The sequence below is a fragment of the Staurois parvus genome, unplaced genomic scaffold, assembly GCF_062004578.1.
Source record: "Staurois parvus isolate SC_StPar_1 unplaced genomic scaffold, SC_StPar_1.0 ptg000403l, whole genome shotgun sequence".
Taxonomy (NCBI): Eukaryota; Metazoa; Chordata; class Amphibia; order Anura; family Ranidae; genus Staurois; species Staurois parvus.
In genome coordinates, this window is record NW_028318199.1 from 139,924 (window position 1) to 156,494 (window position 16,571).

At 40.9% G+C, this 16,571-nt stretch overlaps 1 protein-coding gene across 1 annotated transcript in view; it reads right to left on the bottom strand.

Moving 5' to 3' along the window:
• LOC149455100 (electrogenic sodium bicarbonate cotransporter 1-like) overlaps positions 1–16,571 on the bottom strand; it is a 619,577-nt gene that overhangs the window by 8,714 nt on the left and 594,292 nt on the right. The window contains exons 17-18 of the mRNA XM_089686634.1: positions 3,113–3,291; positions 2,122–2,194 (exon numbers count right to left, since the gene is read on the bottom strand). Coding sequence (XP_089542760.1) covers positions 2,122–2,194; positions 3,113–3,291 — 252 coding nt within the window. The remainder of the gene's footprint in view (positions 1–2,121; positions 2,195–3,112; positions 3,292–16,571) is intronic.

Consider the following 16,571-nt stretch of genomic DNA (forward strand, 5'->3'; position numbering starts at 1 on the left):
TTATCTATACCATAGTTTGTAGACGCTATAACTTTCACACAAAGCAATCAATATACACTTATTTGGATTTTTTTTTACCAAAAACATGTAGCAGAATATGTTTTTCTGCAAAACTTTTGGTCTTTTTTTGTTAATAGAGCGAAAAATAAAAAGGGCACAGGTGATCAAATGCCACCAAAAGAAAGCTCTATTTCTGTGAAAAAAATGATGAAAATTTCGTTTGGGTACAGCATTGTATGACCGTGGAATTATCAGTTGAATTAGTGCAGCGCCGAGTAGCAAAAAGAGGCCTGGTCATTTAGGGGGGTAAATCCTCTGGAGGGCAAGTGGTTAAAGACAAGTTACATATGTCTACTACTGAAATCTTTAGATACAACCAGTTTGTCTCATTTCTCTGCTCAAAGCTCGCTTTATTGGACGCGTCATCTTTGCTCACTGCCTTTGAACTTTCCTGCAGGAATAGGGATTCTCCAAGGGGCCGGGCCTCTGCAATATACGCTCTCCTCACTGACCCAAATCCAATAACTCTGTACCTTAATGACCCTCATCTGGATTTTCCTTTCTACTCTTTCCTTTGTTCTTTTTACTCTTTTTGTACTGCTCTGCATTGTATATTCTATGTTGGCAAGGCGAGATATACTTGACCTCAAATTGGCAGCGATTTATGTCTTGTCTTAACTGCCAATTGTTGTGGCAGAATTTGTGGTTTTGGTATTTCTATCTGTATATACAAAGGAACATTGTTCATTGATATTGCTGGTTTTACTTTGGTTTTTACTGAATAGTTTTACAAAGGAAAAAACATTTGAAAAGTAATTAACCTATACTCCTGTTTGCTGCTGTGCAGTTTAAATCCGTAGTGAAAAGAACATTCCCCTGAGCCAGAAGAGATTACTGTAGACTGCTAATTATCTGAGTAACATAATAGATGGACTACAAGTCTCAGCTTAGCAATACAGGATCAATACTGTTATATGGAAAAATTTAGGGCATATTCATTAATGGTTAGAGTTGACCATTACCATTAAGCCCTGGGACATATATGCCTGGAACTGCAAGCTAGACTTCATTTGATAGATTGTCTATAAGCATCCATTTGTTCTTGCAACACATATATTTTCTTACAGGATGTTCGGACGCAGCGGTGTATTTACCACAAGGCATTTGCCTAGGGCGGCATTTTCAGGGGACAGCAGCATTTTTCAGGGGGGCAGCACCGTCCCGAAAGAAGGAAAGGAAGAAGGGACACATGCAGCACGGGGACTAGGTGGGATCTGAGAAGGGCTGCTTGATTATGTATGTAGAGCCTGATTCTTGTTCCTGGGGATGTCCAGAGCTGGGAGGTGAGTGTTTTTATCTCTTGCCGGAGTGAGGGGATGGGATTTGCCAGTGTATGGGGGCGGTGGTAGTGGAAGGCTCTCTTGGGTGGGGGTGGGAAGGGGGTTTGGGTGTTGTAGGTAAATGTCAGGCTCTCTTCGTGGGGGAGGGAGGTGTTGGTTGGTGTCAGGATCTCTCCATGGGGAGGGGAGCAAATTTTTGTGTTGCCTAGGGCAGCACGAAACCTAAATATACCACTGTTCATTCATCTTAATAGGTGACATTGTTTTAATGCACTTGATCTGTGTTATGGTGAACCAAGCACTGTGATTTTGTATTTTATTTAGTAATTTGTGATATATCCTCTTTATACTATTTTTATAACTAAATAAAACTTTGATATTTAAAGCAGTAGGTCTCGTATGCCGTTCCATTAACCGCTTTTTACCTATCCATAGAGTTGTACCCTATTGATGGGTACTATTTTTATATATACCTTTCCTTTATTAGTTATTCTATACCATACTATACTATTATATACTAATTCTATACCATACTATACTATTATATACTATACTAGTGACTTTCACTTTCTTATTTTTGTTTTTTTGGTGAAATCACACACAATTGTGTCTTGATTTGTCTTTTAGGGTAGAGGAGGTTACTTCAGGTAAGCTCCTCTCAGTTTACACATAATAAGCCCCAGTTTGGATAACATTTACTAGATTGGGGCCATGATTTACAGATGCACATTGACGTGCAAACGTTATTCTTTGTCTAAGTATCATTGCTGTACAAAAATACCTTAAGAACCGGTGAAAGAAAAACTGATGCTCCAGTCAGAATGAACACTGCCAATCCAGTTACTCTTTGCTCCCTGAAAAAACATGCATATAAAAGGATAAAATACAAGACCATTGCAATAGTTATATTTTTCTATTCAGTGATCTCCATTTAAGATACACCTGTATTTAACTCCTTACTACATATGTCAAGGTTTTTGATGTTTTTGTATACATAAATATATGCTAGTCATACATTGATCAACCATAGCATTATAACCACCCACAATAACCCATCAGGGCATGGATTCAACTAACCCTATAAGTTGCGAGGTTAGACCTCCAGGGATCAGACTTCTTTTTCCAGCACATCCCACAGATGCTCCATTAGACTGAGATCTGGAACGTTTGGAGGCCAAGTCAACACCTCAAATTCGTTGCTGTGTCCCTCAAACCATTCTTGAATTTATTCTTCCAGTGCTCCATCATGAAGTTCTGATGTTCATGTGCCTACTTATATGCACTTATGGCTCTGAACATGAGTTAGCATGGACATCCTGACTGATCTAGGGCTCCATACGCAACAAAGTACAATGCATTGTGTGTTCGACACCTTTCTGAGCCTGCATTAACTTTCTCAGCAATTTGAGTTTCAGCAGCTCTTCTATTAGATCGGACTTTGCAGGACAGTCTTCACTTCCCCCACATGCATCAATGAACCTTGGTCATCTATGACCCTCTCTCTGGTTCGCAAATTTTCCTTCCTTGGACCACTTTTGGTAGGTCGTGACCACTGCAGACTTGGTGCATCCAAAAAGAGCAGCAGTTTTGGAGATGCTCTGACCCAGTCATTTAGTCATTACAATTTGGTCCTTGTCAAGGTCACTCAATTTGTGCCATTGTCATGTGATATTCAAATGTTATTTACTTTACCTGTCAGTGGTCCTAATGTTGTAGCTGATCAGTGTATAGAAATAACATACTTTCTTTAGACTGCAAATATAAACATTTACCTGATGCCCAAAAACTTTGGTTGTTCTCCTGGAGCAGAAACCGTCGTTTCCATTTTTAGGCTGTTCATATGTGCAAGAGATATTACAGTAGCTGAGACATACCATGGAAGACCCATAAATGACATCACTATAATCAGCAAAGCTATACAGAAGAAATCCAGATGAAGGCCAGCACCTTTCTGTAAAAAATGTATTTGGAGGTTAAGGAAACAAGATAATTTGTTGAAGTAATTCTTTACCCACAAAATATACAGCTTTTCTGTGCAGTTGATTCTATCAGTACGCTATACCACATGTCTTAATATAGAATGAACCTGTTTTTATACAGAATAGTATGGTATTGGTATATGGTATATACAGGATTTATATTGCGCCAACAGTTTGTGCAGCACTTTATAAAATGAAGGTAGACATTACAGTTACAATACAATTTGGTACAAGAGGAAACAGAGGGCCCTGCTCGTTAGAGCTTACAATCTAGGAGGTTTTAATTCATAAAAATTCTATTTATGCTGCACCTAGTACTAAATATCAGTATCAATAGTCAGAAGACGTCATGGCTTTGCTAGTCAGTGATTAGGATGACCCAAATATTGGGGATGGATGTTAAAAGGTCAGATAAATTGACAGCAGTTTAACTAAAGCAGGATAACTCAAGCAGCAGGAAGATACAACAAAGAACTCTACTGCATGCTGGATGGACTGCAAGCAAACAGCCTGGGAAACATCTCCTACAAGTCTAATACCCAATCTATGTACCTTTTAATATGCCTCCTCTACTCCTCTTCATATTACTATCTTGTGTTCCCAAAATCTCCTTTTTTTACCAATCTGCTCCACCCCAAAGCGTATACATCTCACCCTCACTGCTACCATCTCCCTACTACTGCTCTCACCACCTCTTGCTCATACTTTACTCACCTGCTGACTCAAACACCAGGAGAGGAAGGCATGTGCACTCATATACATCCCACTCCCACCTTACTTTCCTCACCCTTCTTCTCCTAATCTCTGGGGATATCTCCCCAAACCCTGGTCCTCCACTATTTCACCCCCACACCAGACACCCTCCTCCCTGCAGAAATAGCTGAAATCCACTCTATTTAATCTCTATCCCCGTGCTCCTAAAAACCACCCTCCCTTTTTCATGTGCACTCTGGAATGCACGCTGTTTCTAATAAGCTCACCTCTGACCATGACCTTTTTGTCTCCCGCTCCCTTTTAACCTACTAGCAATTACAGAAACCTGGCTTCAAGCATCAGATTCTTCTTTTCCCACTGCACTTTCATATGGAGGCCTTATCTGGACCCACTCACCCAGACCAAGCTGGTGGAGTTGGTTTGCTTCTATCCCCACTGAGCACCTTTCAAGTCCTTCGTAACCCTCCCTCTTTTTCCTTCTCTTCTTTCGAGACTCACTGCATTCGGCTGTTTTCTCCCATTTCTCTGAGTATTGCCGCGATCTACCAGCTTCCTGGACCGGTGTCTCGCTTTCTTGATGACTTCTCTGCCTGGCTACCCTACTTTCCCTCCTCTGAAATACCCTCTATCATTCTTGGAGACTTTACCATCCCCATTAATGTGAACAACCCAGCTACATCCCAACTCTCCAACCTAACCTCATCTTTTGTCTTAACACAATGGACACAGTCCTCCACTCACTCTGATGGGAATACATTGGACCTTGTTTTCGCTCATCGTTGCACTCCCTATAACCTCACAAACACCCTCTCTCTGATCATAATCTCATCACCTTCACAATGTCCTCGTCTTTAAACACCTATCCCTCCAAGCAGCAAACAATTACCCGCAGAAACCTTCACAACTTAAACCCTTCTCTTTTCCACTCTGCAACTGTCCACCTCTGACAGAATCTCTCCCCTGTCCTGCATTGACCTGGCCATTGCTGTCTACAACATTTCACTTTCATCCATATTATACTCACTTGCTCCTAACTACACGAAGTATCAGGCTCCGACCATTACAACCGTGGCAGACTGACGACACCAGAAATCTTAAGCGACATAGTCATGCGCTGGAGCGATTGGGAGTAAAACCAAATCTCAGCAAGCTTTCACTCTACATAAATCTGCTTTCTTAAACTACAATTCCTCCCTACATGCTGCCAAACAAGCCTACTGTGTCACTCTGCTCACTAGCTTGTAATGCAGTCCTCGTTGTCTCTTCTCTACTTTTAACTCTCTACTTTCTCCATCTCAAGCTCCATCCAGTAACTCACTCACTGCTTATGAGATTGCAAATCATTTCAAAAACAAGATTGATGCAATTCGTAGGGGCATCTCCACTGCACAGACATCCATCCCACTTAGTATACCTTATACTAAACCTCCCTCGACACTTTCCTCTTTTAACTTTGCTACTACCAAAGAGGTCACTAAGGTTTTCTCAGAAGTCTGTCTCACTACCTGCCCCCTGGTTCCTGTTCCCTCACAAAAACTACGGTCATCCTCTTCTTCTATCCTATGCTCCTTCACGCACATCTTCAATCTCTCCCTCTCTAACAGTGCCTTCCCCTCCCCTCTAAAGTATACACACATTACTCCCATACTTAAAAAGCCCTCCTGGACCCCACCAACCTGAACAACTTAAAGCGGAGCTCCACCCAAAGGGGGAAGTTCCGCTTTAAAGGACTGCTCCCCTGCTCCACCTTTGGGGAGCGGGTACCCAAATTTGAAGGGTACCTGCTCCCACTTCCGGTCCAATCGCCTAGGCGATCGGAAACGGAAGATGTCCTCCCTTCCACCCTGTAGTCTTTTGGGACACGTGACAAGTCCCAGAAAACTACAGGACCATTCACAAAGTGCAGCGCTACTCACGCATGTGCAGTGGGAGCCTGGCTGTGAAGCCGCAAGCTATCACAGCCAGGTGCCCACACTGAAGATGCCAGCCTCCTGGAATACAGGGTGGTCGGTGAAACAAGTTGTGGGGGACACACCACGGGACTGAGGGACAGGTAAGTGGCTGTTTTTTAAAAGTCAGCAGCTACAGTTTTTGTCGAGTCGAGTGGAACTCCACTTTAAGACCCATCTCCCTGCTCCCGTTTACCTCTAAACTCTTAGAACGCTCAGTATACAATCGCCTGAGCTCCTACCTCACTGACAACAACCTTCTTGACCCTTTACAGTCTGGCTTTCGCTCACTACACTCCACTGAAACGGCCCTACTAAAACTCACTAATGATTTACTAACTGCTAAAACCAATGGCCATTAGTCCATACTCTTACTACTTGACCTCTCTGCGACTTTTGATACTGTTGACCATCCTCTCCTCCTCAAAAAAAACTCCACTCTCTTGGCCTCCGAGACTCTGCTCTCTCCTGGTTCTCCTTCTACCTATCACAGTGCTCTTTTAGTGTTACCTATAACTCTGTCTCCTCCTCTCCACTCCTTCTTTCTGTAGGAGTCCCTCAAGGTTCTGTTCTTGGACTCCTTCTCTTCTCCAGCACACTGTTCCAGGATCGCTGGTCACAGACTTCCGGGACAGTGTGAAACAGAGAGGTACACACCCCGCCCCCTAGTAAAACACTCCCCTGACACAGTTAACCCTTTGATTGTCTTCAGAAGTTAACCCCTTCCTCCCCAGTGTCATTAGTACAGTGTCAGTGTTTTTTTTTTTGCACTGATCACTGTAGTGGTGTCACTGGGGATGTCAGTGACCCCAAGTCAGTTCCCCCACAGTGTCAAAATGTCCGCCACAGTCCCGCCATAAGACGCTGATTGCCACCATAGGTCGTTGATTGCCACTATTATTAGTATAAAAAAAAATCCAGTATCTATACCGCCATTTGTAGACGCTATAACTTTCACGTAAATCAATTAATTTACACGCATTGGGATTTTTTTCAGGAAAGACATGTCGCAGAATTAATTTTGGCCGAAATTTATGACGAAAGTTGATTTTTAAATTTTTTTACTGGACTTTTAATTATTGCAAAAAGTCCAAAATATTGTTTTTTCCTCAAAATTGTCGGCCTTTTTTTTATAACGCAAAAAATAGAAAACGCACAGGTGATCAAAAACCACCAAAAGAAATCCCAATTCATGGGGAACAAAATGTAAATTGAAATTTTGGTGCAGCGTTGCATGACCGCGCAATTTTCAGTTAAAGTGACACAGTGCCGTAACACAAACCGCTTATGTAACCGCTTCCTGACCTCCCTATAGCAGAAATACTGTTACAGGGCGGCACAGGTGCGCAAAATCACATATATATACGTGATTCGCGCTTCCGTGGTTTTCACGCCCCTCCCAGATGGCGTCAGATTGCCAGTCAGTACACCAGTAATCACATTTAACCCCTCAATTGCCAGGAAGAAGCTCATACACAATAAACCTCCATTGCTAGTATAGTGTCTGAACGGATCAATATCTTTGATCAGATCAGCATTATACCAGCGTTCACATTAGTATAGCATCCCCCAAAATGCAGCGTTAGCGGGATAAGCCCCGGCACCTGCCAACACCTGCATTTAGCCTCTACGCTTACCCCCCCCATTCTCCCCCAGCAAATGCAGTGTCAGTAGGTCACTGTCACTTGATACATTGTACACAAAACTGCAGTGTTGGCAGAATCAGGCTTGATCTCTGTTAGCACTTGCCGGTAAACTTTGATGACTCTCATATGCAGCAGAGTGCAAGTACTAGTGCCGCACTACCTTTTGGTGAACTGGCGAGCACCAGCGGTCTAGTTCATCCTGGTCTTTCACATATCTCTTTGATTATAAGCTCCGAGGAACAGGCCCCTCCTTTCCCTCTTGTATTGAACTGTATTGTTGCTGTATTGTATCCCGTTATATTGTAAAGCGCTGAGAAAACTGTTGGCGCTATATAAATCCTGTATAGTAATAATAATACCAGCACTACAGTATGACTTGGCAACGTGGCAAGTCCCATAAGCGCAGTACAAGCTGGTGCGGTGGCAAGCACAACTATTGTCCTGCAACCACCAAGAATTCGCACACAGGCCCATAGAGTTCCTAGTATCCTTCCGATTGGCAACCCACAAATTCTGCAGCACCTGTACTTCCCCCATTCACTGCCCAACCCAGAATTCAGGTGGAAATAGCAAATTTACCTCCTACCCTTGATTTTTTGGAGCTGTTTTTCACGGAAAATCTGTATGCATTGATTGTGGATCAAAGCATTTTATATGCACAACAATGTGCCAACCAAAATTCAAACCTTGCCAGACCATTCATATGGAAACCTAGTGCGGTTTTCAAATTTATATTTTTTTGGGGCCTAACCCTCAACATGGGCATTACTAAAAAAAATGAATTGCAGTTGTATTGGTCCACATACCCGATTCATCATATGTCCGTGTTCTCTGCTGCTATGGCCAGGCATAGATATGAGAGTATAATGTGTATTATGCATTTCAACGACAATACACTCTGTCGTCCTTGAGGTGACCCTGAATTTGACCGGCTACAAAAAATTCAGCCCCTTGTAAATCACCTTAACCAAAAATTTGCAGATGCCTATACTCCCCAGCAAAAAATCTGCGTTAATTTTTCTGGGCGTCTTGCATTCAATTTCTCCACAGCAAGCATGCCAGATATGGGGTCAAGATGTAGAAGACCTGCGAGAGGACAACAAGGCTATACTTATAAGTTTGGGATTTACGAGGGAATAGATAATCACGTGGAGCCCCCCGGATGCCCAGAATACATGGGGAGCAGTGGCAAGATAGTTTGGGACTTGGTGTCATCCTTTTTCCATATGGGCTACCACTTATACGTGGACAATTTTTATTCAAGCGTGACACTATTTAGACATTTGTATAATCTTGGAACTGGCGCATGTGGCAAATTGTGACCTAATGTGTGCCCACCACTAGAAGTGGGTGGATGCAGGGCGGTATATTTTAATGGTGGCCATACCACACACTTTTTTTTGGCAGAGATTTCTTCTCTTTTTTTCATTCAGTCCACAGGCTGCATACAAAAAAAAAAAAGAACATAGCATATATACCCAACAAGGACCAGCGACGTACTGGTACATCACTGGGCTTTGAATGGTTATACCAGGATGATGGCTGCAGCTGCATGCATCATCCTGGTATAATTTTTTTCAGCTGGCAATCGATTTTCATGTAAAAGCAATCCTAGTGGCTAATTAGCTGCATGATTGCTTTTACAAGCAGCAGGAGACAATGCCCCCCTCCCCCACTGCCTTCCACGGCCTTCTCGGGCAGTCCCGTGCCATCGGGGGAACCTGAGAATGCAGCCAGTGTTTCTGCCAGCTGACCATAGAGTTGATTGGAGACCAGAATGGTGCCAATCATCTCTATAGATGAAATCAGAAGCTACGAGCATTTCATCACTTCAGTTTCGCAGGATATAAACAGCGCCATTTGTAAATTGGGAAAGCATCTGATCACACTGATCTTGGTTTGATTAGATAATGAAAGGGCAAAGGAGATATCTAGAGTCTGATAGAAACTAGATTTCTGAAAAAAAGAATATATGACAATGCCCATTGTAAAAATAGTTAAAGTCAAAATAACTTAAAAAAAAAAGAAAAAAAAAGTACCCTCACCCCCACCCCACGCACCTGCATACGTGAGTCTTGACCCTGTGCCAGTATGGAAACAGCAGTTGCACCATGCATGTGAGGTATCGCCATGAACTTCAGATCAAGTGCAGTAATTCTAACACTAGACCTCCTCTGTAAATCTAAAATGGTAGCTTGTAAAGGCTTTTAAAACGTTGCCTATGGATATTAAAAACGTATGCAGTTTGTCGCCATTGCACGGAGCATGCACAGTTTTAAAGCATGTCATGTTTGGTATCTATTTACTCGGCATACCATCATCTTTTATATTTTACCAAATAATTGTCCAATATATTGTGTTTTTGTGCATTAAAAGTAAAAAAAGTGTATTTTTTTTTACAAATTGCGGTTGAAAAATCGCTGCGCGAGTACTATGTGACATAAAAAATTGCAGCACCCACCATTTTATTCACTAGGTTGTTTGCTTTAAAAAAATATATAATGTTTGGGGTTTAAATTAATTTCCTAGCAAAAAATACTGATTTTTTTCATGTAAACAAAGTGTCAGAAAAGGCTTGGTCTTAAGGTGGTTAGAAGAGTGGATGATGTCTAACATACACTTCTAATGCTGGGCAAAACTACCCCTTTTTGGAAAGTAGACACCCCAAACTATTTGCTGAGAGGCATGTTGAATCAATAGAAGAATTTATTTTTTTACCCAAAGTTTTTGGAAAATGACAAGCAAAAAAAGTTTTTTTTTTACACAAAATTGTCACTTAAATGATTTATTGCTCACACATGTCATGGGTATATGTGGAATTACTCCCTAAAATACATTCTGCTACTTCTCCCGAGTATGGGGGTACCACATGTGAAAGACGTTTTGGCAGTCTAGCCAAGTACAGGACCCCAAAATCCAATAAGCACCTTCAGGCTTTTAAAGCCCCTTATTTCCTCATTACACTTCCTGACTACCTATCACAGTTTCGGAGGCCCTGAAATGCCAGGATAACACCAAACCCGCCCAAATGACCACTTTTTGGAAAGTAGATGCCCCAAGGAATTTGATAAGAAGCATGGTGAGTATTTTGCAGATATCATTTGTTGCCACAAGTTTTTGGAAAATGAAGAAAAAAAGCAAAAACATATTTTTTCTTTTCTTTTTTTAGATTTCAAAACCTTGTGAGAAAAAATGAGATCTGCAAAATACTCACTATGCCTCTTTTTAAATTCCTTGGGGTGTCTACTTTCCAAAAAGGGGTAATTTGGGGGGGGGGGGGTTGGTGCTATCCTGGCATTTCAGGGCCTTCAAAACTGTGATAGGCAGTGAGGAAGTGAAATGAGGAAGTTACGCACCTTCAGGCTTTCAAAGTGGTCATTGGATTTCAGGCTCCTGTATATGGCTAGGCTCCCAAAAAGTCTCAAACATGTGGTATCCCCATACTCGGTGGAAGTAGCAGAATGTATTTTAGGGTGTAATTCCACATATGCCCATGGCTTGTGCGAGAAATATATAATTTAAATGACAACTTTGTGTAAAAAAAAAAACAAAACATTTTGTAGTTTTCCAGAAACTTGTGGAAAAAAAATAAATCTTTCATGGACTCAATATGCCTCTCAACAGATAGCTTAGGGTGTCTACTTTCAGAAAAGGGGTAATTTGGGGGTGTTTGTACTATCCTGGTATTTTAGCACCTCAAGACATGTGATGAACAGTCAGAAAGGAAAAGCTGTGTAAATTCCATTATCTATACCATAGTTTGTATAACTTTCACACAAAGCAATAAATTTACACTTATTGGGATTTTTTTAACCAAAAACATGTAGCAGAATACATTTTGGCCTTTTAGAAACTTAAAAAAAAATTTTCTCAAAATTATTTTTGTTTATAGCATCAAAAATAAAAAGCGCACAGATGATCAAATACCACCAAAAGAAAGCTCTATTTGTGTGGAAAAAAAGGACATAAATTTAATTTATGTACCATATTGCATGACTGTGCAATTGCCAGTTAAACTAGTGCAGCGCTGTATAGCAGAAAAAGGGCGTAAATTGCAGTATCTATACCATAGTTTGTAGACGCTATAACTTTCACACAAAGCAATCAATATACACATATTGGGATTTTTTTTACCAAAAACATGTAGCAGAATACATTTTGGTCTAAATTTATTACTAACTTTAAGTTTACTATATATTTTTTATAGCCGAAAGTAAAAAATATTGTTTTTCTTCAAAATGTTCGTTTTTTTGTTTATAGCGCAAAAAATAAAAAGCGCACAGGTGATCAAATACCACCAAAAGAAAGCTCTACCTGTGTGAAAAAAAAGGACATAAATTTTGTTTGGGTACAGCATTGCATGACCACTCAGTTATCAGTTGAATTAGTGCAGCGCCAAGTAGCAAAAAGAGGTCTGGTCATTAAGGAGGTAAATCCTCTAGCGGGCAAGTGGTTAAACAGTGAAAAAATTATTTTATGTGACCAAAAATTGTCTTTAAGAATTTTCTCTTTCCAGCAACAGTGAACAATGTCCATCACCACAAGAACAGATTTGTGCAAATCCACCACCAACAGAAATTAATAAACTCACCAGAGCAAATTGCCAGTTAAATTATAAACCAACAACTGCCCTTTTTTGCTCTGGGACCAATACTCTGCAGGCAGACTCAGCGGTGACCAGCTTTCCAAAGAGGATAAATAAGTGTCTGGATATCTGGGTCTCCATGACCTGCAGAATATTACATCAACAAGGTGAGAGAGGAATAATTTGAAAAGTTAGTCACCACTGAATCTGCCTGCAGAGTATTGCTCCCAAAGCAAAAAAGTGCAATTGCTGGTCTATAATTTAAAATTTGAGTGGGTTCAGATCATGACATAATAATCATATGCAGGCTGAAGGCTTCATTGACAAAAATTCAGCCTACTGACAGCCTACTGTCAACTTAAGTCCTCATGCACACTGGATGTTTTTACAGCTGCTGTTTTTGACTTTTGGAGTTTTTCTCTACAACCAATAAACTCCCCAGCATGTTATCCTATGTGCCCATGCACACATAGACTGTAATCAGCGTTTTTGGCAGGTGAGTTTTTTGGCTGGAAAACCCCCCAGAACTAGTGGGTTTCTAGAGGAGTTGTTTTAGCTGTAAAAACGCTCTAATGTGGCAAAACACAGCAAACCAGTGTTTTTGGACTTTTTTGAGCAAACAAAATTTTTTTTAGTAAAAAAAAACAAAAACGGTAAACGCTGCAAAACGCCAATGCAAAAACACTAAAAAAACTCACATTTTTAACGTGACTTTACACAGCTAGCATTACCAGCGTTATTAAAACGCCCAGTGTGCATGGAGCCTAATAGTTTAATTGTCAGATTCAGCTGCACTCCTAAAAATAATAATACATAAAAAATAGAAATAAAATGTAGAAGAACTTTTTTTTATATATTTTTGCTTATTCATCAGGTTAAATAAAAAAAAAGACCAGAAGGTTTTATTATTAACAGTGTACCAAACAAAAGCAATCTTAAAAATATACACTGCTCAAATAAAATAAAGGAACACTTTGAAAACACATCAGATCAATGGGGAAAAATATCATGCTGGATATCTATACTGATATGGACTGGGTAATGGGGTAATGTGTTAGGAATGTAAGGATGCCCCATCCTTTGACGGAAATGAAAATTATCAATCTACAGAGGTTTGAATTCAAAGACACCCCGAAAATCAAAGTGAAAAAATGATGCAGCAGGATAGTCCATTTTGCTGAAATTTCATTGAAGCAACTTAAAATAGTACTCAGTAGTTTGTATGGCCCCCACATGTATGTCTGTCAGGGCATGCTCCTAATGAGACGACGGATGGTGTCCTGGGATATTTCCTTCCAGATCTGGACCAGGGTATCACTGAGCTCCTGGACAGTCTGAGGTGCAACCTGGCAGTGTTGGATGGACCGAAACATGATATCCCAGAGGTGTTCTATTGGATTTAGGTCAAGCGACCGTGGGGGCCCATCAATGGTATCAATTCCTTCATCCTCCAGGAACTGCCTGCATACTCTCGCCACACGAGGCCAGGCATTGTCCTGCACCAGGATGAACCCAAGACCCACTTTCACCAGCGTAGGGTCTGACAGTGGGTCCAAGGATTTGATTCCGATACCTATTGGCAGTCAGAGTGCCATTGTCAAGCCTGTAGATGGCTGTGCGTCCCCCCATGGATATACCTCCCCAGACCATCACTGACCCACCACCAAAATGGTCATGCTGAATGTTACAGGCAGCATAATGTTCTCCACAGCTTCTCCAGACCCTTTCACGTCTGTCACATGTGCTCATGGTGAACATGCTGTCATCTGTGGCACAGGGTGCCAGTGGCGAACGTAACAATTCTGGTGTTCAATAGCAAATGCCAATTTAGCTCTATGGTGCCAGGCACTGAGCACATGGCCCACTAGAAGACGTTGGGCCCTCATGTCACCTTCATGAAGTCTGTTTCTGATTACTAGGTCAGAGACATTCACACCAGTGGCCTGCTTGAGGTCATTTTGTAGGGCTCTGGTAGTGCTCATCCTGTTCCTTCTTGCACAAAGGAGCAGATACCGGTCCTCCTGATGGGTTAAGGACCTTCTACAGCCCTGTCTAGCTCTCCTATAGTAACTGCCGGTCTCCTGGAATCTCCTCCATGCTCTTGAGACTGTGCTGGGAGACATAGCAAACCTTCTGGCAGTGGCACATATTGATGTGCCATCCTGGAGGAGTTGGACTGCCTGTGCAAACTTGGTAGGGTCCAGGTATCGCCTCATGCTACCAGTAGTGACACTGACCCTAGGCAAATGCAAAACTAGTGAAAACAGTCAGAAAAAATGAGTAGGGAAAAAATGTCAGTGGCCTCCACCTGTAAAACCATTCCTGTTTTGGGGGTCATCTCATTGTTGCCCATCTAGTGCACCTGTTGTTAATTTCATTAACACCAAAGCAGTTGAAACTGATTAACAACCTCTTCAGCTACTTAACTGACCAGATCAATATCCTGGGAGTTTAATTGACTTGATGCTATGCTCTGATTAAAAAGTGTGAATTTTTGAGTAGTGTATATACAAATAAATTATGTATGTAAATTAATCTTAAGGTTATTGCTAACCAAGTTATCCATTGTAAGCTGTCACTGCTACGTTTGGTCTGGGCACCTATTTTGTAGGCATCAATGACATCTGGTCATGAGAGCGTTAAAGGTGAAACCATGGAAGACATGGAGAGATGACGAAGTATAAATGAAGAAACATGGGAGGAGGGACAAACACAATGCAGAAAGGAAAGAAAAAATTATGAGGCGGAAGAGAAAATTTATAAAACAGAGATGTAAGGGGCATAAAGAAAGTATTGTGGAGATAAAAGGTATTATAGAAAAGACAGATTTGCAAAATGGCATAGGAAAAAAATGACAAAAATAAAACTATACAAAACAGAGAAAATACAAACATGAAATATGACACAATAGGCTCAGTTTACAAAGTCGTTTTTCTGTGGTTTAGGAGTTATTTCCTTGATGCCAAAAAAAGTATTTATCACATAACACTCAGATCACAAACATGCATAACAAATGTTATTTAGTCAGTTCTGTATGTACTGGCATTTTACCATCTCTTATTTTATTATATCATTGCTTGTGTTGAAAAATCAAAATAACAGTAATTTCACAAACTATGACCACTTAAATAAAGGTTGGTGATATTTGGGAATTCTAGTAGATGTTAATGGAGAAGAAAAGGAACACATGCTCTCTAAATTGGTATTAAAATAACACTTTACAAACTAAAATAATCACTTTTCAGAAAAACTGAAAATTTCCTATCAAATACTTTTTCCTATGATTTCCTATCAAATACAAATACTGTAATTTTCCTTTCCTAATGAGAGTCCATTAGGAAAATATGTTTGGGTAGCTCTGCCCTCGCTCCTACCCCATACGAACCCACTACCATAAATTTTGAGGCTGAGCAAGAGGCTTCGTTCTGTAACTAGCCTACTCATGACATTGGGAGGGGACTAATGCTGTCATGGAGTCCATGAAAAGAAAATTATGGTAAGTATTTGATAGGAAATTTCCATTTTCCTGACAGATTCCATGGCAGCATATGTTTGGGAACTGACTAATAAAAAGAACAAGAGAGGGAATGCCAAAAAAAAGTTAAGGTTTCAACCATAATGATTAGCCAACAGAAAACCTTACGGCTAAAAATAAACAGAATAAAGAAGCTAGATTCACCACACAGTGAGCCAGAACAGCTTTTATAGAGGACCATATCATGGACCATAACTATTCTTGGCACCCTTTTACAAGGCGCCCACAAAGTCTACACTGTTATCAATGTTTACATAGGAACCAAACCATAAGACAGTTGGCTATCCAGCATGACTCATCCAGCGGTGATCCTGGATGATATTTGCGTCCTGCTGGTTCTGCTACAGAGCGTGACAATGAGTTGTCCTAAAACTCTAAGCAAAGCTGTAGCTTGTGAGCATGCTCAAAGTATCTGAAAAGCCAGTTGTCCCTAGTGATCCTGCACATGGGCAGAAAAATTATTTTGTTCTCATATGATGCCACCTTGGATTGCAACACAATATGGATATAAACAGTACCCATACTAGACAGAATGTCAACAAGGATCTCCCATAGCCTAAGGCCCTGATCTTGGCAAACCTCCTTACTAAGGAAAAACCCCTTAGAGAGGCTTAGACATTCCTGTGAGCAAGAATAGTACTCATGTTAAATTTGCTGGAATTGGAATTGCCATCCTCTGAGACAGTATGATTTGAGGTTGGCTAGCAGAACTTGATGAAGGCCATGTCAACCAATAGGCGAATCTTTATTTTGGTAAAACCCCTTCCTCATAAGTACCTAAAATGACATTCTGCAGTGCAGGTAGAAGTGTCTTGATGAGGTT